The sequence below is a fragment of the Artemia sp. Qi Xiang Cuo genome, chromosome 3 (genome assembly GCF_049724085.1).
Source record: "Artemia sp. Qi Xiang Cuo chromosome 3, ASM4972408v1, whole genome shotgun sequence".
Taxonomy (NCBI): domain Eukaryota; kingdom Metazoa; phylum Arthropoda; class Branchiopoda; order Anostraca; family Artemiidae; genus Artemia; species Artemia sp. Qi Xiang Cuo.
Window position 1 is genome coordinate 64,557,476 of NC_142796.1, and position 22,654 is coordinate 64,580,129.

A 22,654-nucleotide genomic window follows, 5' to 3' on the forward strand; every position below is an offset into this window, starting at 1 on the left:
AAATGTGAGGCACTGAAAGTAACCTTCGGTGGTGTCGTTGAAGGGGGAGAGGCAGGGGGGAAGTTGCCCCCCCCCCAATAATTTGGAGAAAAAATTGCTTGGTAACTTAAAATTTGTTGCTCGTTTTAAGTTTCAACCTTGTTCTTTACTTTGAGATAATTTTTTTGAATTAATTCATTCTTGTTTTTAATGTAAAAAACGCAAAAAAATAGGGGTTATCTTCCTAAGGTGTTCTACATTAATGTTTATACAAATATACTATACTTCCTGTTTCGCTACGTTTGCTAAGGTCAAATTGGTTTCCCTAATAGGTAAAAGTCTTTTAATTCCTAAAATCTATCAGTTCAATATAAAATTTTCTTGTTTTAAAACTTTCAAAAATAGATATGAATACACCCTCTACATCTGCAATAAGGACAGGAATGGAATTAATGAAAAACAAGAAATCATTGAAAACAAGAATTTTTTTTCATTTATTGATTTATTTGAAAACTCGTCGTACAAAAGCAAGAAGATGGAGCAGTAAAAGAAAACAAAATAATAAAACAGTAAAGACAACAATTAAACACTTCGCAAAATACAAGACAAGCAAATATTCGAAAGAAACCAGAATAAGAAAAAAGACTTATAAGCAAACGAGTATAATTTACATAATATATATGCAAAAAAAAAATCTTCAAAAACGGCGATATATTATATATGCTAAAGAACAATAACGTTTAAACAATCTTACAAGAATTAAATTATTGTTATTATTAAAAATATAGAAAAACCCGTCACAATCAAACACAACAAAACGGAGCATAGGAAAAAGAAAAAACACAACACATCACTGCTTAAGAATGTGGGACCAATCATTTAAATTCCCATATTTTTTTCTATTATGTTTTGCTATTCGTCGGGAGACGGCAACCTCTGGGTCAGCAACCTTGAATTTCGCAATAACGAGTGACACAGATCCTGTGCTTTCAGTACATAGTTATTAAAGAGGTCGGAAGAGATGACAGCTCCTTGACGGGCCCCTTTCTTGACTGGGATAAGTTGTCTACGTGGAATCGGAAGCAAGCTTTTATCTGGGGGTAGTTTCAGGCAGATGTGTAGTCTTAAATAGAAATCCCGAAGAGAACGTATAATGGCCAGATTCAATCCACGTTTACCATCTTTCAGAAGTATCGCTGCATGGATAAGAGAGTCGAATGCACGTCTGACATCATATCCTCCCAAAACAAGGCTTACTCCAGACGATTCCGCATCAATCAGGGCATTTGCAACAGCGGTTAAAGCGTCGGCACACTCTGTACCTTGCTTAAATCCAAAATGATGTGAAGGAGTAGAGCAAACTTTTTCACGTTTCCTAATAAATACTAGCTCAAAGAGCTTGCGAAGGGATGTAGCTATAATAATGCGGCGGAATGATGTATAGTGGACTTCAGATTTTCCTTTTTTAGAGATAGGAGTCAGATCTCCGATGCAAAACGAAGAATCAACGATAGCATGAGTGAAAATCATCTGCACAAGCAGAGACAGATGAGACGTAAGAAGTTTTCCCCCGTATTTTGGATGAATCGCAGTAACTTGGTCAATATCAGATGAGCGTTTCCTTTTTAATTTTTGGAGGGCATCTTCGACAGAACGGGTGCTGACCACAAAATCTTCATCGGGTTGAGCATCAGTGCTTTTCATAATAATATTTGTACTGTAGCTAGATAGGTCAAATCATTTGTAGCTCAGTCATAGAAGTTAGTAGAGGGGGGGGGTCAACTCAAGCTATCATTTATTTATTTTTATAATTTTTTACTTCCAATATATAGATCAAAACTCTAATATAGCTCCAAATTCTCTTATTTGTAATTAAAACGCCTAGTGAGCGCTGATTCCTAACGTCCTATTCCTTGCGCTTTGGATTCATATACTAACCCGTAAATGTAGAACTGCATCTATGTACAATACCCTGTTAACTTCTTGCTATTTTTGCTTTTCTAAATATTTCTTTTAACCAGCTAAAAAAAAGGATTCTGCTGAGGATTATTACTACTATTAATCGTATTTCACGTAACACCAGCGCTACTTGTGTGACATTTATCTCTGCATCAGCACGATGTGCAAAATGTCTGCTGCAAGTAGGATAAAGTGAATCCAAACAATATTTGTACGTTTTTCTCGATTGGGGGTGTTTACCCCCCCCCCCCCCGGTGATTACCCCCCGGAAAATACCACCCGTGGAAAATAAGGCTTTAAAATAAACCGAAAATAAACCGAACAAATCGGTTTCTTCGTTAGATTCTTTCATCTTGGCATGAGACAAGACAAAGACAAGTGACAGAATAGATGGGAAATACATAATTTGGGCTATATATTTGTACATAAGGGGGGAGGGGGTGGTAAAGTATTTGGACAGTTTGAACAAAAGTTTATGTTATTTGTGCCTTTTATTTGTTATTTTACTATGTTCATGGCCGTATATTTGGCTTTAAAATACACTTCTCTATCTATATATCGAATATGCAGAATGATTGTACCAAACACATTTTGTATACAGACCCGCTATACTTTACCCCCCCCCCCCCTTATATGCAAATCTGTAGCCCAAATTTATTTCTAAAGTAAAGAAAAAACTGGTGTGTTCTCGAGTTTTACACAGCGTAAACTTGAGTGAGTGGCGCATAATACACAAGTACCAAAATTCGTTCCCCCTACGGAAACAATCTTTCCCTATCTTTCCCTAGCAGGTTCTCTTGATTGGAAGTCAAGTATTAAATAATATTCAGCTCCCCCTTTCTGGTAATTGTTTTCATCCCATACCCTGATTTGCAGAAAATGACTGCTGTGTTATTTTTATAGTTTTTTTTTTTCCAAAATACAAGAGGGAAGGTAATTTTCAAACTCCAGGTGTCAATAACTCCCATCCGATTGATATCTCTAGTAGGTTTTAATTAATATAAGGTTCCTACTATAATGCTGCCAATAATTGTTCAGATTTTCTGGATATTCTTAATACAAAAAATGCTAAACGAGTAAGTTAATAACTCAGACATTTTTTTTTCAAATACTTTAAATTAAAAATACTGTCGCTATTTCAAATGTAAGGAAATTTCCAGGGGAATTTTCCATAGATGAGAATTTCCTCGTGGGCGGGGAAAATTTGTCCGCTGAATTTTTAAGTGGACAGCATCTTTTTCTTGTTATTTTTTTATTTAAAAAAAGGAAGACAACCCAGAGCGCACTTTTTGGGTGCCATTTGTCACTTTATGATTGCCTTATAAAGTGAAATTTATAAAGAGCAATTAAATGTAAAATTTTGTTTATAAATGGGCGCATAATTAGCTATCTATGATGTTCATGATAATTGTCATGGCCCCTTTCAACAAGGAGACTTGACCTTAGACTAATGGGGAAAATTCGGAATAGAATCATCAGAATTTTCGGACATCATTAAAACACCTTTAGGCTTGTGTTTTTCACAAGTTTTCTAACACCGTATTCCCCACTAGTGGTTTTAGAGAAGAAGGAATGAGGGGGCACTCACCCCAGGCGCAGGCATTTTAGGGCTGCAAATTTGAAATAAATAATCTAAAATTTATAATTAATTTTTAGTATTAAAAATATATCTTTATTGAAATAAACTAGAGGTCGTGGTTGGCTGTAACTTACTTACCTACTGTAATATTTATGTAATAATACTTAATACTTGCTGTAAGTATCAGCAAATTGAAGTGGCCAGAACTGCGACTGCTTTCCCCTGAAGGATAGCCCATGCTCATTGACTATCTGGATATGGACCCCCTCGTGCCCCCCTCCCCATAAAATGCTGGGGCTACGCTCCTGGTAACCTTTACTTTTTTTCTTGATGTAAATATTTCTTCAGTGTTTTTCATTGAAATTCTTCATCTTCATTTCTTCAATGAAAAATGTTTCTTCATTGAAAACACCTTTCAATCTCCGGACCAGGATTTTTTTTCTTAAGAGCTGTTATGTTCGCACTTAACTTGTAGTTAAGCATTAAAAAGCCCAGTTGGAATTAGAGGTGCCAGGAAGTGTCAAAAGTACTTGCTCAACTTTGTCTGTAAAGGCTATAATGAAGTCACGGTATAACAGATCTGTTAACTTCTTTTTAAGTTTTTAAAATGAATAAAAATTTAGTTTTTTTTTCAACAAAAGAGAAAAATGTTGTTTTTTGTTCCGTAGGCCACTGCGAAATTTTTGAACTAATGCTTTTACACCCACAAGAAGAGTTAACCGCTAAATGATGTGTGTTTCATTGAAATATCCCCTTAAATTACTCAAATTCCAAAGAAAAATAATCTTTTGGCAGTAATCTTTCCCGTGGAGCATGAAAGCAGCTGTGGACTGTGGTATGAACAGTGACGTGTGTTTACTCAGGGGTACAATAGTGGACGTCCACCAACTTTCACCAAGTTTCCACCGTCGTTGAAATATAATTTAGAAGTTACTTTACATTGCTAGAGGAGTTGCGAAAAGTCGACTAAACTAGTGAAAGGGCTCCAAGTTAAGCGCCCAGAGTAGCTGAGTTTTGCTTTTGATGTGGGAAGGTAAATCGCATGGAATCTACTGTAGTTTCACTACAATTATCCATAGTTAAAAGTTTGATCAGTTGTGAATAAAAAAGAAGAAGTTGGCAACCCCGTTTTCAAACTCTCTCGAATAGTGCAACTCGAAAATTTCGTTCCGAACCGATATTTCGTTAAAAAGCTATTGCCGAAGAAAACGAACCGTATTATCGTTTAAACATGAAAAATACTTACATATATGGCATAAATTTCTTTAGAAAAAATTTACTACGTCGTTACTCCGTCAAGGGGCTATAACCCTCTGGGGGGGGGGGGTTGTGATCGGGAAGGAAAGGGGTCACATTCGGTCTGAAAAGAATTACTAAATCGTTTAAGGATGAACTCCCTTTTATTCATTAATGCTTTTCAATTTAGTTTATTTACCAATGGAAAAAGGAAATGAATCAACGTGTATCAATCAGTCATTTGAGATAATTATGCTGTGCTGATAAAACAAATCATAGAGTAAATTATTTACTATAAATGTAATTATTATCACTACATACATTTATTTACTATAAATGGAGTCATTAGGTGAGTATTTATTTTCTATGTATTAGTTAGAGGGCTGTAGCTCTAAAAAGCTGAGGAACCACGGTCTACATCTTTCTACCAGCCTTTAAACTGATGAATTTAATAAAAAGCGAATTTTAGTTTTAGGCTCGTAATCAATAGAAAAACCCTCAAGTATATTTCGTTTCTTACGAAAATTTTGAAAATACAAAGTTTGCACGTGAGTTTTTCATATATATTTTTATGGTATATTTTTTAGGTTTCAAGTGAGTTTTGTCGGTCATCACGCAGCACAAGAAGAAGTCTTTCTGGTGACTTTGAAAGAGGGGAAAAGGCAACGCCAACGAATGCTTCTAAAGTACTGACAACTACAGCAGTCGCCAATCCTCAGGTTTGCAAACCCTGCATCGCTGTAATATTATAAATTTGTCCCAGTAACCTTATAGATCAGAAATACTCGTTGGGAAAGTGCGACTGCGGTAGTTGAAAAGGCGGTATATTACAGTATAAATTTTCCAGGAGAGTGGAAATTTTTATTTGTTGTTTTCGAACCTTTTTAAAGAAACCGCTGTTAGTAAAAAGGTTTCTTTATGCGTCCAAGATACAGCAAAAATAATTGTGGTATCAAAACCTTTGTTTTCCAACTTTTTCTACTTCCACTACTAATAAAAACTCACTGCAACACGGAGCCGCATAAGGCTAATACAGCTGTGCACCCTCCTTTTCCATCGAAATCTATTCAAAACTTTACCCCCTCTCACTTCCTGCCACCTGCCACCGTATTTCGAGACTGACCAGATTATTGTTTGACCCCAGATTGATGGCCAAAATCACAATCCAAAGATTATGGGTAACTTTTAAGAGTGGAAACTGGCGCTAGTGTCGACGAAAAAACTATCAGTGCCATTTAGCATTTGGTGACACTTGCTATTTTTGTTAAGTTTTGTAATAATTTTTTTTGTCAGGAACCGAGATGAGACACTTATTGCTACCTACATTTCACCAAATGCAGTAATTAAATTAATTATTCTTATTATTACACTGGGAAAAATGTCAAGTGTCACCAAAAGCTAGATGTGTTGATAGTTTTTTGTTAACACTGGTGCCAGCTCCCACTCTTATAAACTACCCATACTCTTTGGAACAATGCTTGACTATGTATTATCCTTCATCCTGGCCATCTCAGTCTTTATTTCATTATAGCCCCATAAAGTCAGGAAAGAGGGTACAACACATATCCCCCCACCCGAAAAATGTATGCATGCTACCCAATACCCAAAACTTTTGTATGGCTCCTTACTTACAGTTCGTTACCCCGAACTGTTTGATTTGTCATATTAATAAAAAATGCCTAAAAACTCCTAAATGTTAACACTTAGATCGACCACCATGTGCCACTTAGCCAAGACAATATGCTATCCTCTGGACTCTGGGCAATATGCTAAATGACTGGACTCGGTAGCTTGTTACATCCACCTCTCTGAAGTTTCGCCGCCCTTCAAGCTTCTCTACCGCTTTGCACATCGCGCGAAGTGGCTTATGTTGATTTCACTGGTTAGAGCCAATAGGTTATTGTCCTTTGTCAAAGCGTAGTATTCTCATTTTTTTAACATTTAAATGCTCTTTTTCTCTGCTTGAAAGAAAACCAGTATTGTTCTGGGCTGATATACTATTTATATAGGCTGGGAGGGCGTTCTTTAAACCAGTCAAAGCCTACTGTAGAATAATCATAGATGAATTTTAGATACTAAAGGGTATGCGAAATTTAATTTCCACGTGCCAATGATTTTTTTTTTTTTTTTTTTTTTTTTTAATATATTTCATTTACCCAAATACTAAAAATAAGATCCCTCCTGTATGTCAGTCATGTTCTGAGACACAAAATCAGGGCTGTCGCTCCTTGGAATTTTCCCCAAACTCTTGGAGCTTCAATCCCGAGGATCTTGGTAAAAGCGTATAATACCCTCCAAACTATACTACGTATACACAATGTATACCTTGTTATTACTATATATCTTGGGTTTTTTTTAAGTTAACCTTGACATCCCCTTAAATTCCGAATGCCAACTCTGTACTGATTTAGTCAATAGTTTTTAGTCAGGTCTAGAAATTCCTAGAAATATCAATTGGAATCTTCAGTGAAATTTCCTTACGTTGCAAGGAACTTATCCTCCAGTATTATTGTTCGTTTGTTTTAGTATTTTTTTTTAAGTTCCTGTAGTGCAGTGGTAATGAGCTTTTCCTTTAGAAACAAAGGATTTGAGTTTGACGTAAACTGTGGTGCCAATAATTTCAATTTGAGTCTTGGTTTTCAAAATAGTGGCAGTGATTATGGTACTCTCCTTCTATATAGAAGGATTCGGATTCAACCAATACCGTGGTAAACTATTTAACTTTTGTAGGTTTACTTATCGTTGTAATAAGACTCCCCTTAAGAACCATGGGATTTGAGATCAATCCTATCTGTGGTCAGGATGCAGGTATTTTCAAATTACTGGAGCGTGGTGGATATGAAACTTCCAGATTTGAAAAATGGGAGTCCAAACCATATTACTGTAACGATGTACATCTCGATTCAAACCCTGCGATAACACAGTATATTAACGCTTATCGATTAACACTCTGCTTGGCAATACGGAGCCCAGGTTCGTTTCCTGCTACCGCATGGTTGGGTGACAGGCTTGCTACCTGTCCCTATAAAAAAAAGACCCAGCAACTAAAGCGTTGATTCGAGGCCCTATGCGCCAGCAATGGCTCCAGAGGATCTTTATCCTTGCTTGTCTCAGGAGGGTATAGTGGTCTAAGGTGTCATGAGAGTAATCATGGTCCTTGAAATAGGCTCTGGGCTGGAATCCCACTCCTGACATATTTTTACTAGTTACCACAGAATATTTATGTTGAGGCAATCCCTTAGAAACAGAGAATCGAGTTCAAACTGTTCTGGACTAACAGCGTTGATAGACAAACCCGATTGGATGGCATACTGGACTTCAAAACTTATGTCCCTCGGAATAGAGGTTCAAATCCTGATATCGTCAATTTCTTGACTTGAGGCAGAGTCAGTGATGTTACTGTATAAGCTCAGCTGTTGTGTGTCTGGAGAGCCTGGGGTTAAAAAAAACTCCCATCTGACTTTGAGCAGCCATGTGCGGCTGAAAATGCCCGGTTTTGCTGCAAGTACGAGTAGAAGCAAGTTAGACTACTTAAGTAGCAAGTACTCGAACTATTAGACTACTTTCTAGCACCCTTTTATATTTGAATGCATTTCCGGTAATAGCCTATATATTGTTCTACCAACTTCTTTTCTTTTCTTAAGGTTTAAGGATCGAAGTTCCAGTCTGAATAAGAATAGGAAAGTGCAAATTCAAGGAGACTTGGTTGGAAAAAGAAGCTGCGATGGGATACCAAATGAAAGAGTGGTGTAGAGCCATTCCAGGAGATCTTTTATCTTTCTACTGTTCTGTCTGCAATACATCGCTTGTCTGGCATAAGGGCTCCTACGCTTTACTGCAGCACGCCAGAACTGCTGAACATAAGAAGAATGTTACCATAAAACTAACGCCGAATCAGCTTTGTCTCTTGGCAGCATCTTCCATGGAGAGTGGGGAACTGACAAAACTGCACCTAGATGCTTATGTAGTGCGGGATGAAACAGTTGCAGAAATTACAGTGGCTCTGACGATGATTGAGTCTGGCTGTTCTGAAAAACATAAGCTCTTGGACCCCATTTCTGGAACATCGCCCTTAATGAAGTTGGCAACATTTATTATGTTGTCGAGTTTGACGAAACTACAAACTCAGAAAGTAAGAAAGAGCTTCAAATTAGGATGCGATTCTCGTCCAAAAAGATGATGTCGTCAAAAAGATGAAAACACGAAATTGGAAAACTGCGTTTATTGGACAGGCCACAGCTGAAGACTTCAAGTCAGAAAAAGTTAGAACGATCGATGAGAGTGGTTTATCTATCTCTAAACTACTGGCGTTGAGTTGTGATGATCCGAACGTGAACATAAAACTTTTCAGACTGATTGACAGTGAAAAACGTGAATTGACAGGTAGCGAAAGTCTGCTCTATATTGGTACCTGCAAGTTCCGTTTGGTACAACGCTTTTCGGAAGGGTTTGCAGGAAATCGGTCAGAATTGTTCCGATCTGATCATCAAAGTGGCTGGCCGGCTAGAAAGAAGACTGCAGGAAGATTCCAAAGGAAACTGGCGTTCATAAGTCTCTCATTTTGAAACATGTACCCGCCAGATGGTAAACAGTAGGACCTGCCGCTGCGAGGCTAAGGGAATAGATGTCAGCTCTGTTTGAGTACTTTGTTTTCTATATTTCAAGGAAAAATCGTAGTCTTATGAAATCAAATACGTAAAAAAAGATCATTCGGCTGACCAAACAATTGACTGTGAAAGCAGAGTGTCAGTTTGTTGTTGATAGTTCGAACCTCTTCACACGTTTCACTGAAAAGGTTTGACGTGAAGAGCCCCTAGTGTGTGAACTTTATACGGAGCTGAATCTCCCGGGCTTGACATTGGCTGGACGATTTTTAAAACCCGAAGCGACCGAAGAACTTAGGGATGAGCTAACGCGTCAACCCTTCAAAGATGAAAAGAGCTTTGTGCCACTGCTACAGACAGTTGTGAATGACAAGATTGTCGACTCTCTCGAGTCAGTAGACGAGCTGCCAAAACGCTCGTTCATGCAGCGTGTTCAGAAGCATTATTCTGCGGCCGCAAGATATATCCTTAAGCAAATACTCGGCTGGGCAAATGTTGTTATCACCGAAGACTTGATAAAACTGGCTAAATCCGCTAGAAAGAGCTATGATTTGTACTTACAGCAGGAAAAGGCTTTGAAAGAAAAACCTGACAAAGATCGGCTGAATTTTGAGGCAAAAGAACGGCTGAGAGAACAGCAGCTCGCTGAAAGCTCTTTGAAAAGACAATTAATAGAGACTGTCGGAAAATCTCTCAAAGAAAAAAAAAGAAGTGTTTGGTTCCAAGGAACAGGCCGCAGATGAGTTGCTGAAGGAAGCTTATAACGGGCAAAAAAAAGGGGCATTGAAAAGAAGGACATGGTCGAGATACAGCTAGTTCAGGCCATGATAGATGGGACTCTGTCGATGCGTGTTGAACAAAAAAGTTAGCCACTACTATTGAAACCCCCAGCAGCAGTTAGAGTCAAAGAAAAAGTTGCTGATCACATCTCTGTTCTAGCAGAAGGCAGTGCAAAACATGGAAACACATAGGTTGTATGTTCTAGTTACCATACCCTTATCTCTTTCATCATATTTTTGTATCTGATTTTTTTGTATTTGAAAGTAAAGTGTTCAGAAAAAAAATAAAAAAAGCTCCTCCCATGACATGATGATTCTTAGATGGTCTGTTTCTTAATTACTACTTGACCTCTTATCATGGAGGGATGTCTGCAAATGATCATTTTCATTTTTTCTTTGGTCAAGTGCCATTTGCTGTTGTGTTACTGCTTTTTCTTTCAAAAGCTTTCTGAAAACTGAGTTTTGCGGTCCATTTTGCGTCTAGAATGGTCCCTAGAGAGGTACATTTTCGACTAAAAAGAGGTCCTTAAATCCCTATTTTTTACCATTTGAACCTGTGGGAGCCCTGTAATTACCACCTTGTTTACCGGTGAGACCATAAATGACCGTGGAATTTTTAAAATAAAACTTGCTGTAGTTTCGTGTCTTATTTATAGATGATAACTAATTTTGAATACGCTACTTAGCCCCAAGCGTTATCTCCATTATTGATCATTGGGTTGATCGTGTGGAGCTCACAAGAAGATATTTACTCATTATTATTTTTTTTTCCCGTTGCTTTGGAGGTCAGGGAAAGTGTAAAGTAAATCGTAGTAATTGTATCTAAAGGTTGTAACTTACAAAGTTATAGTTTTACAAAGGCAAAGTGACTAGAGTTACAGACTTCTTACAGACGGGAAAAATCTAGATAGGCTAAATGTGCAGACAATATCTCTAGTGTGTGGTCTTTTCTACAAATCTTTTCGGGTACATTATTTGAGTAAATATTATGTTTCATTTTAAGAATTTATGTACCTAAATCTGCGTCATTATGTTTTTTAGGTTGCCTTATATAAGCTTCCTGCATTTGTCAAAGGATTTTTGGTTCGTCGATATTTAAAAACTCAACATGTGAAAAATTTAATTCAGACAATTAAGGAAACTTCTAGCTGTTTGGTGAGGCTTCATCAAGAAACTCCAATGAAGACTGGGAAACCAAGCCAGCAAGATATTGATCTTCATAAGAGACTTCTTCAACAGGTGAGCTAATTTTTGTTACATCTTGATTTAATTTCACGATCCAGCAACAGTGGTTTTAATCAAATCACACATCGTCCCCATGTAGTCTTAGGTCTCCATATTGTCCTAGTTTTCCATGGTTGGTGGCTCTCCCTCTCACTCCTTTGATTGGTTTTGGAATTGGAAGTAATCGCTGGGCAACCTGTGGTTGTGTGCCCCCGTAAAGCTCTTTAGCAGAGTCTGTTTAGGATCAACATTAAGCACCATCATGTTCAACTCTGCTATCTACTCTGCAACAATCATTCTATCTGCAAAATACATTCTAGGGACATTTTTCGCAATGGCTTGGATCTCAGTTTCAGTTTGCGTAGATAACTTGCTGCCTCTGCGCAGCAAGCCTATTGATCTAATAGATAATCTTCGTTTCTTAGTGACCCTGTACGTATGAGTGGGACTCATGGTCTATATTGATAAAACTGATGATATGGTTTTTAGTAAAACTGGTTCAGTCAATTCTACCCTACTAGACGGTATCAGAATCCAGCAGTTTTAGTCTCTAAAATACCATGGAATCACATGCTGCCAGACACTTAGGGCAACCAGATGCGTGTTGGCGGCTGTAGTCTGTAAATCCCTCCGTTCAGCTGTTACACAGTCAGGTAAATCTGTTTAACGTAAGCAGTCATACAGTTGTTTTATTCTGTCAAAAGTTTTCAATGCTGCTGTCTTCCGTGCAATTTGGTATATCTTGCCCTTTTGGAAATAGTGACCCTCCCTGAGCGGCAAAAAATACAATAAAACGTAGTTTTATATACATCAAACTTCTTGTATCGATCCTTTTGGTTTGGCGCATAAGATCTACTTTTGCCTATGTATATATGTATATATATATATATATATATATATATATATATATATATATATATATATATATATATATATATATATATATATAAAGCTTCTTGTATTGATCCTTATGATTTGGTGCCCAAGATCTACTTTTGTCTAGCCCATACTGCCAGCCTAACAGGCACTGGCAAGTAAATCTATCTTATCCCTGGCAAGATGAGGCGAACACTGGTTTAAGTCGAACAAGACTCAAAAAGCCTCTTAGCGGTGCCCGAGACGTTAGTCAAATTCTTTTGGTTGATCTCTATTGCTACCGACATGTTTTTCGTTAAGGGTGTTTTTTTAAGTGATTTGCAAATCTAACCTGGATATTTGAGGGGCTATACAATAAGCCCTTCCTCAACAACTCAGTAATTTTAAAATATCTGTGTTCGCGAGGCTTGCATATACCGGGGTCAATTTCAGGACACTAAGCTCGTTTATTTATAACTCATTTATCAAGCCCTTATATTTTAAGTTTCTCTAGCGTAAGCAAGCCTAGCCTAGATGCCTAGCTTATTTGAGCCATACCGAGGCAAAACGCTTAACTCATCTATGTTTAAGTCTAGAATTGGGGCTGTTGAGAAGGAAACATGTTAAGAAAACAATTCTAACTTCATATTATGCAGAATAATTGTAATTGACACATTTCGTCTGCAGCTGCATTTTACTTCCCTCTCAACAACCCCAAATCTAGACGTATATCCTTATCAAAAATACTCCTTTAGAGTTTTTAGTCGGATCAAGACGCCCTTTTTACCTCGTGGTGGGTAAATTTACTTGCCTTTAATTATACAACTATTTCTTACCAGTATTAGCTCTGAAATGGTAATGCTGTTATTCTGTCGGAAGGATATTAAGAGTCCCAATGTCATATTTTTTTTTGATCTTAGACTGGGCTTTGGGAAGCCTAATTTTCTCCTGCTGTACCATCAACTGAGTTGAGTGAAAGAGGCTGAAATTACTTTTCAGTGCAGAGTTTATGGTAGCTATCTAGGATTTATATCAAATATGCAAAGTATTTGCTTGAGTTACCGCTGTAGTCCAAAACTGGTACTTGGTCAATAGATTTGGACTGATAGATTTAATTTGGTATTTCCTACTTGAGTTTTGTATTTGCAGAAAAATTTATCGGTCACATGTTATTCTTCGGTAACTCTAGGGGTAGATTTGAAATTTGAATAATTATATATTATATGTAATTATATATGTGAATAATTAAATTTTGATAAATTTAAATTATTATTTTCAAATCGATGTTGAGTTAGCCCATTTCGTAATATACATTCCTGTTGAACAGTATTGTTTGCCTTTTTCTTACTTGATCAAAGTCCCGCCCATTTACAGCTCTGGCAGTTAATACTTATATATCATATCATTCGCAATCATTCATCGTTTACCTAATACGTTTTATAAATAAATAACAAACTCAATTTCTAAAAAAAAAAAAAATCTGCAATAGCTTTATTATAAATAGAATATCACTTCTAGCAGTTGAAGATTTCTTGAGAACAAATTTTAAACAAGTGTACTTTTTATAGTTACTGTTAGTAAATGGTGTTGTGTAAAATACTGGCTGCTGGTAAAATATTATCATGAGATATAGTTCAGAAAACTGTGGTGAATGCTGTGTTTTATCCCTTTCAGTTCCGTTGTAAAGACAGAGTATGTGCTATCGTCCGCAGCATTATCTGTTGCCCATTTTCCATCCAGACTTACTCTGTGTCCTGTGTTGCCATGACTATTTTTGATGCGTATTTATGTAGTAATATAAATATGCATGCTTAAGGTCAGTAAGTCAGAGCAAATCTGCAGTTTCGTGTGTTCTGTACGCAGTTTATATAATTATCCAGTATGATCTTTTCCTATTTCACCCATTATAAAAACCCAGACCGAGGTGCGAGTGCTCCAGAGAACGTTTTTGCAGATATAAACATAAGCGGCATTAGATATTTTCACGGGTAGCTAAAGGATAATCACCTACGGAACAAGTACTGACAAAACCACCTGGCCGGCTCAACCAATAAGTGGACAATAAGTGCAGAAATAAGTGGGAGGAGCTTTTTGTTCGCACCGAGAATGAAGAGTCAGAAATCATCTGCGGTAAACTTACTGGTATATTATATAAACTGTGGTTCTGTACTTGCTCATTTGAGGTAAAAACTTCATATTTGTACATGTTGCAACTGTATTTTTGAGTCACGCCTTGTTTGAAGTTATACTATTCATGAAGCATATCAGCTTCAAAATGGGTACAAAGATCGGCTATTTTTCTGCATAAAATGCCTTGTTATGTCAGTGTCAGTGTTGTTATGTCAGCTTCATTTAGCTACTCTTGTTTTCTGCGTGTGTGTTTTTTATTTTCAAATAATGAGCATGCTGACTCATTATTTTGGGTTTTTCACCGTCTATATGGAAGAAGTTTTAAAAGCCTCCTGACATTGGCTAGGCTGTTTGTATTTATTTTTCTCTGTTTGTCGTTTGTTTTTCTTCTCTTTTTTGCCTGTTATACATCATTGAATTCAATATTAACATATTACGATATTTTCAGCTAACTTCTGCCTTCCATGCATTTCATGATGCTTTTTTCAAAACGACTATTGCAGAACGCATGCGTATTATTGCTGTTGATCGGCAACGACCTCCCAAGGCCGATAAATCTGCTACTTTAGTAACAGGGCGGAAAGTTCAATCAAAAATTCAGAGAAAAGTTGCGCAGAAACGGAGTGAGAGTGGGAAAATTTCAGGACAGAACACAAGGTATGTACCATCGTTACCATAGAGGATGGTAGGACTGTAGTACCTTTCCTTATCTGAGGCCCGGAAAACTATATTTGAAGGGAAAATGTTATGATATTACTAATAAATACGGCGTTCTTCTGCCGAAGGGGCCTTTTTCTGAATGTAGGCTTCCTTTCTCCCCTGGAGGAGTTTGGCTAATTTTTAGTCGTTTTTATATTGACAAAAAAAAGTATTAAAATTGAAAATTTGCTACTTTAAATTTGATTTTCTGTAACTTTTAAAGCTTGGTTTTGTCATATCTACTAAAATTTGGTGATAAAAGTAGGCTCAAGGCTATAGAATTTCCACTACACAATAAAATTTTGGATTTTTCCCCTACTCCTCCTAAAATAAAATTTTGAGTTTTTTTGTCACATTTTGTTGTCGGACAAGAGATTTGCGCATGCCTACAAACAGTGTAATCTGAATTAAAATTAGCCAATTTGTTAATGAATTAAGATTAATTGACGAAAGCCATAATTCTATTTTGTTTCTCCCTAAATCATATATTTTTTCATTGTGCGTTTTTTATTGTCTTATGTCTGGTGAAGTAAACCTGCCACGAGAATCAACGCATCCAAATAATAATTTGTTAACCCTAAGAAAATTTAGCATCGGGAATTCTTGTCACAATAGAAGTTCTTTCCGTTTTCAGTTATTTTTCTATGGTCGTTATAAAAACAAAGTAGTACGTGAAGACAATGAAGTACGTGCAATTAACTTCAACGCTGTATGTTTTCTGAAGTTTATCTTTCTATGGAAAAACTGATTATTTTCCTAAGCTTTTTTCTTTTTTGAGGTTTTCTTTTTTGAAACAATGTACACTACTTTTTTACTATAGTTTTAAGTTTTTTTCAGTTAACTTAATTTAATTAAATTATCCAGATTAACTATTATCTATATTAATTATTCATTAATAATAAATAACCTATTAACTTAGAAGTATCATGATAATCTGTTTATTTTTTATATAATTATCTATTATTATATTTATCTGTTATATACAATCTAATATTAATATTAATTATCTGTTTAATCAAACTAGAGAACTTAACCTTATTTCGGTGGTACCTGTTGCATACCAAAGGATCGAGGCAAAAATTCATCCAAAATACCGGTTGGGGAAGGGCCTCTACAAAATTAAGCGCATAGGTTGAGGGAATGGGAACCTTCAAGTGAAAAACCTGACCTCAGCTATTTTTGACTAAAGGAGGTTAAAATTTGATCATGGAGGAACACCCCTTTTACTTTTTCAGAACCGAAAGTTTTTTTTTCGAATTCCGAAACAGTTTAGAGCATAAGAAAGACTAATTTAAGAATGACAAAGAGTGTCATGTCACATGACACATGTCATGTCAATGTCAAAGACTTGTCACATGTATGGCAAATTAGTAACCTTAAAATAAAGGTAGATAATTTACTGCTTTGAAAAGACAGTAAACCAACTTAGTTCAAATATGCCAAAGAAATGTAAAAATAACGATTTTGTAAAAGTGACGTCTTTTTTGTAAAAGTGGCATCTATTTTGTAAAAGTGGGGTCTAAATGTGGCGTCTGTTTCATAAGTAAGTAAAATATTGTTTTAAACTTTGTTCTGTGTCTTAGGCACATGAGTAGGAATGTTAACTAAAATTTTTTGATTTTTTTTACGTGGTACTTCTTTAAACATCAAATAAGTAAAGAAAGTAATTTTTTCCCAGGGGACTGGTTCTCCAACAAAAAAAAAAACAACAAAACAACAAGCTTAGGAACAGAATACCTTCTACATTGAGATAAACACATATAAATCACTGTAATGATAATTCAGTATTAGCATAATTATGATCTAGAGTTCTTTAAAAGAGGAATTATTAAGCCAATACTCAAAACTAATGAGCCCTGCAATATCAGTGTCAGCTTATATATACATAGTTAAGAGCCGCAGGGAAGAGGAGGGGTCAGGGGATTTATAGCTTCGTTCAGCTGTTGGACCGTTGCCTTGTGGGTTAGTTGCTTTTGCTTTGATTGAAAATTGTTCTAATCTGAAAGGGTATGTGTTTCTAGAATAAAATCTTTGATGACTCAAAACTTTAGCTTGAACAATAATCCAAAATACGAATTCCAAAGTTTACTACCTAAATTTTTTAGAAGAAATTTTTTTCTCATTCTGCCGTTGGAATATGTCTGTTTTGCAGCACTAAAAGTGAGTTTAAGTTCAAGATTCTTGTTTTTAGATTCAAGGTTCTTTTTTATAAAGGTTACCGTGAATGTTCAAAATTTGTGAATATCCACATTCACCAAAAAATGTCCAAAACTCCTTTTTTTCTCCTTGGATTTAGTTAGCGTTGCCAGTCAACTTTTTCAATTTAATGCAAGGTTTTATGATGACCGGTCAGATTAGATTAGATTTGGTTAGGTTGAGTTAGGTTAGCTTAGGTTAGACTTTTAACCCATTTATTTAAAAAACTTTTTCCACAAAACAAGTATTTCAAAGAAAAGTAAAGAACTCCATTAAGCCAAGAATGGGCAAAAATTAAGTCAAATAATCTCCTTAGCGTAAAACTACCACAAGTCACTATCAGTAAATAAATAAAACTCAAAACGAACAGAAATTACAATAAATGGCCTAGTCAAACTCAAAATGAGCTAAAATTAACATGAGTAGCTCTGACAACCCCTATGCCTTCTCAAGACCAGATTACAATTTGCGCTTTACTGAAAAAATAAAAAACCATGAAATGACCATAAATGACCATAAAATGACAATAAAAAATAAAATGACCATGGATTGTCAGTTTAATTGACATATACTGATATTTATTCCTTAAAGTTTTGATAATTTTTTATTTATGAAAGTAAGAAAAGTGAAAACATTTCAAACGTATTTTGAGGGAGATTTTGAACAAATCGGGATTGAGGATTAGCTTCCAATTGAAGTTTTGTTTCCAAGTATAGATTATAAAAAATGTCTTATGTTTATAACTAAGTACAAAATTGATCAACTTATTAATGACCTCTTATTAACAATAAATATTAATTATTTTTTGAGTTGTAAGTCTTGAATATCCAATGAGACACAAAGTTGGTTAGTAAGATAGGCTATTGAAACCAAATATCTATTGAGAAAAGCCAGCTATTTGAAAATTGTCCTCCCTTTGGTTGTTCTGATTCACTTATTTTAGTAAACTGGCATTAGAAATAGGGTCTTAGTTATGAAAGGTCCCTTCTCCTCGAGACCTTTTCCTTTATTACTTATGACAATTACTTTCAAATAAGTTTCTCGTATTCATTACAGGTTAGGTTAGATCAGGTTTGATTAGGTTAGCTTAGGTTTTTAACCCATTTCTGATATTTATAACCAAATTTAGTCTAATCTAAACCAAAATAATCTAAGCTCACCTAACCTCACCTTTTACCATCACAGCCTGCATAAGGCTGAAAAAGCGCACTCGCAAAGCTAATTGAATCCAAGCAAAGAAAAAGGCATTCACCGGTGAATTTCAACATTAACCAGATTTTGGACATTCACGGTAACATAAATACTTATAAATTACAAAATTTTTACATTTTTTCGTTGGTGAGGAGCATAGGTCGTATACCAACGATAAAATAAAAGCATTAAAAAAATACACCGTATCACTGAAAAAAACTGAATTATCCTTGCCTATACTTCTTAAAAAGAAATCACATTGACATGCCACTCTGACCTACCGCCATTACTTGTTCATTCGAGACAGTATTAACTTAGAAATGTCATTTATTAGGCAACAGTGGGCAGGGAGGGCAGAAGATCTTATCCAATCATTATCAAAATAATAAAAATAATAAATACAAAACACCTTCCTTCACCAGAAATAAGTTTTTAATTTTTGAAACATTGCATAAGCAACGTTCGGAGCCGAGATCTAAGGGTAGTAAGTGACAACGTTAGATCTATACGTGCAACAAACCTTGAAAAAATCACAGGAACCATATACTGCACTGTAAATCTTGACGTATTGCATTTTGGGAAAGGGATTAATAGGCGTGATCCAGATCGAGTTGGAACGGGCGTTTTGGGACGTAAAGAATAGAGGTTTATTTGATAAAAAGTATTTTGGAAGAGCTCCACGGTCGAGTTTAACTTTAAACAAAACTATAAAAGACTGGAACCTAAGCCTCACCTGGAGAGTCCGCAATCCACAATTATGTATAAGGATTCTGTCGTTTATTTATTTGGCAAAAGGGAAGGAAATGGTAGAAATAACTTAAGGGTACGAGCAGCCTTATACTCTATCTTTTGAAGTGGAATAGACTGAAAAGTATTTAGGTAAACCAATCCTGCTTAATCAAAATGAGATTGCACTAAAGTAAAATAAAGTGACTTAAGTGCAGAGTAAGGAATTAAATTTTTCAACCGGTTCATAATACCAACGCCGCATGTTGTTTTTGCATGAACAACATTAATGTCATCCTTCCATGATAGATTCTCGTCGACAACCACACCAATATAACGAATACTTCTCACTATTTCAATAGACAATAAACTGTCTTCTAGCATGACACAAATGTTAGTTAGTTCCGGAAACCTGCAACCAACTCTAAAAAGAGTAATAAGGTTAGCTTTTTCTTATTAAGCATAAGTTTATTGTTTTCAATTCATTTCGAAATGCCACTATATGTGTAGGAAATATTTATGTGAAGCTCGTTTAAAGATTTACCGCACACAAAGCAGTTGTATAATCGGTAAACTGTGTATCTAGAGAAGACGAATCTCTATCATAACACAGATCATCAATATTAAGAAGAAAGAAAAGAGGGCCCGTGGTTGAACCCTGAGGGATACCAACCAATGACGATAGTGAAAGGAAAGAAGAAGCAGAATTACTAATTAAAGTAACTTGTATTCTCTCAAAAACATATTATCTTATTAAACCCAATGTTTTATCGCGAACCCCCGAATTATTAAGTTTAGAAAATAAAATCAAATGAGAAATTAAGTCGAACAATTTTTGAATGTCCAGGACCAGGCTTGAAGTAATTTCTCCTTTGTCCATTTTATCCCTTTCGGAAACCCAATTGAAGCCTTGAATACAATTCTGATTTTTCAAAAAATTATGCATTAGATTATATAAAGCTGTTTCCACAACCTTAGAAAACCCAGACAATATTGAAATATGGCGGTAATTAGACGGATTATTATGGGCATCCCCTTTATGTAGAGAAATAACTTTCGAGACCTTAAAAGAAAAAGGAAAAACTTCTGTCTGAAATATTAAATTTATTAAATGAACAAATACATGCGTAATATCAGGCATAACTATTTTCACATGGTTAGAAAAACAAATTTCTAGCTCTTCAGAATTACCACGTTTCATAAGTGGAACTTTGATAAGAAATTCCTCGTATTTTGTGACTGGATACGTGACTCATAATTTGCCTAAAGTTGGTGGCAGGTACTGACGTTGAGAAATCTGACAATGGTGATGATACAGTTGCTGTTTATTCACTGATACTAACAAAAGACTGATTTAGAAGTTCGATTAATTCTTTATCATAATCTACAATAATCCCATCTTGGCCAGTCATATCACTCGGTTGTGAAGGCTTCTTAGACTTCCCAACTAACGTATTAATTAACCTCCATTGCTTTTTTTTGGCTACCTTGTGATAACAAAAACTGACTCATAAAATATAGTATTTTGCATTCCGAGTCATTTTGATTTTTATATTTACTAAAATTTTATTTATTATCCTTAGTCGGTTCTGATCATTCTATCCACCCGATAGTGCTCTGCTTGCTGGCTTATCAGGAAGAAGTTAAAATTTTGTCACATGAACAGTATCAGTTGCGAGGCTTAGTGTTTTTTTAAAAAGACATTTCAATATGAGACTGTTTTTATTGACTTTGACGTTAATAAATTAAATATTAAATTTTTAAATTTAAATTTATTTTTTAAATTAAATGTTCAGCAGTTTTTTTTAAATAATTTAAAAATGGACTCAGTCCTATGGTTCCAGACTTACCTTTCAAATAAGAGTGACTTTATTATATCTGAAATTATGGAGCTGAAAACCAAATCTTATTCGTACCCGGGTAAAATTGCATCCCTTGAGAAGAAATTCTTTTGTTCAAAAGTCTCACTGTGATGAGCTCCATAATTTCAGCATTCATACTTTCAAGCTTCTTTCAAAGGTCAGATTGAGACCGGAGGATTGAATTCAGTTTTAGATTCAGAATTTTTGGAAAGGAATAAAAATGTTTTGGTCATTGCCGACATCGTTCGTTACAATAAATAATTTCCTTTGGTTCGCCATCATCAAATTAGACCTTAGTGTTCGCAACATCAATGCCAGTTATTTTTGATTTTTAATTGTATAAATTATTTTTTTTTAAGTTGCGGGTCAATTATTTTGCACTAAAGTAATATGTAATTTGGTTGCTTGTAAATGCAAACAAACATTGTCTGTTTTCTTGAGGTTTCAAAATATTTACCGCTTTGTAGTAATGATCCTTCTAGATTCCGAAGCTACCTCTTACATTTCTTACATAATGGCAGAAATTTAGCCCTTCAAAAAGTCATGTTATTTTCTTAGCCCTTTAAAGGTCGTGCCTTTTCTTTGCGTTAAATCTAACTAATCTCTAAATTATTTTTCGGAGAGGCCTGATAGCTGTTACGTTTTATTTTAGATATCTTCTATTTCTTAATCTGTATAATTTACGCAAGAATAAAAATAGGTCATCATGACGATAGCCTCTCTCAATAGATTTATCAAACTAACCAAAATTTACTTTCAGGACAAAAGCTCGAAGTGCCTCAAAGGAAAAAACTGCATCGGAAGCCACTATGAATTCTATAAGGTCTTCTACCTCTGCACCTATCAATTTGAGTGTTAACGGGCACCAATTTTCAAAAGCTAGAAATTCATAATTACCTCTTCGTTTTAATGTTTATGGTTTTCTTTTTCTGAAATTTAAATTTAAGTAAAGAGTTTTGACGGATTTTATCCAGTTATCTTTTTTAAGACTATTTGTAATAAACATTTGGAAAATAAATATTTATAAAAGTACCGTATTCTGATATTTATTGTAAAATGCTGATAGCCAAAGGCTAGAGATACATGCAGCTAAAGAATAAGATAAAATTTTGTTTTGGATTTCAGTTATGCCGCATCTCTGTCACATGCTACTACTACTACTGCTAACAATACAATCTACCGGTTCCAAGCTACATGTGATAGATATTTTTTTTTGTAAGTACATGTTTTCTTTAAAAATGTATTTAAAATTTTAGGTCAGTAAGGGCTACGAGTCGCTCTTCACGAGTCTGTGGCTAGTATTACAACCACTATGTGAGACTCTGAGTCTGCGGTGAAGTTTTTTCAACGTTAGCTATTTCAGTAGTGCAACTTTTATGTTTCTTAATCTTTTTTACTCTGGAAACTCCATATCCAGTAAAGTGCCATATCGCACTTTACTCTGCCGCTATCTAGCCGAACCGATAAAACAAAAACAGTTAGCATGAATATTATCCTTTAAATGAAACGCTAACCGTCTCTTCATAATCTTCCAGGTCCTGTGGTGGCAAAGTGAGTAGCCTGAGCTTGTTAATACGGGACCCTGAGATCGGAAGCCGGTTGTAGCAACACACTACAGAGCCGATGCAAGGACCT

At 35.5% G+C, this 22,654-nt stretch overlaps 2 protein-coding genes across 3 annotated transcripts in view; one reads left to right on the plus strand and one right to left on the minus strand.

Moving 5' to 3' along the window:
* Cp110 (Centriolar coiled coil protein 110kDa) overlaps positions 1 to 22,051 on the plus strand; it is a 35,498-nt gene extending 13,447 nt beyond the window's left edge. Inside the window, exons 3-6 of one of the 2 annotated variants that reach the window (XM_089086472.1) lie at positions 5,341 to 5,472; positions 11,178 to 11,375; positions 14,794 to 15,002; positions 21,780 to 22,051. In XM_089086472.1, the coding sequence (XP_088942598.1) occupies positions 5,341 to 5,472; positions 11,178 to 11,375; positions 14,794 to 15,002; positions 21,780 to 21,912 (672 nt within the window). In that variant the 3' untranslated portion in view covers positions 21,913 to 22,051. Of the gene's footprint in view, positions 1 to 1,167; positions 1,413 to 5,340; positions 5,473 to 11,177; positions 11,376 to 14,793; positions 15,003 to 21,779 lie in introns of those variants that run through there. The other variant, XM_089086473.1, reaches the window with a different exon arrangement.
* On the minus strand, positions 386 to 1,683 carry LOC148954415 (uncharacterized). Its single transcript, XM_089086474.1, has 2 exons — positions 1,407 to 1,683; positions 386 to 1,217 (listed from the first exon to the last, which is right to left on the minus strand). Exons 1-2 carry the CDS (start codon positions 1,681 to 1,683, stop codon positions 892 to 894), a joined length of 603 nt encoding a protein of 200 aa, XP_088942600.1. The 3' UTR covers positions 386 to 891.
* Positions 22,052 to 22,654: the final 603 nt, after the last annotated feature.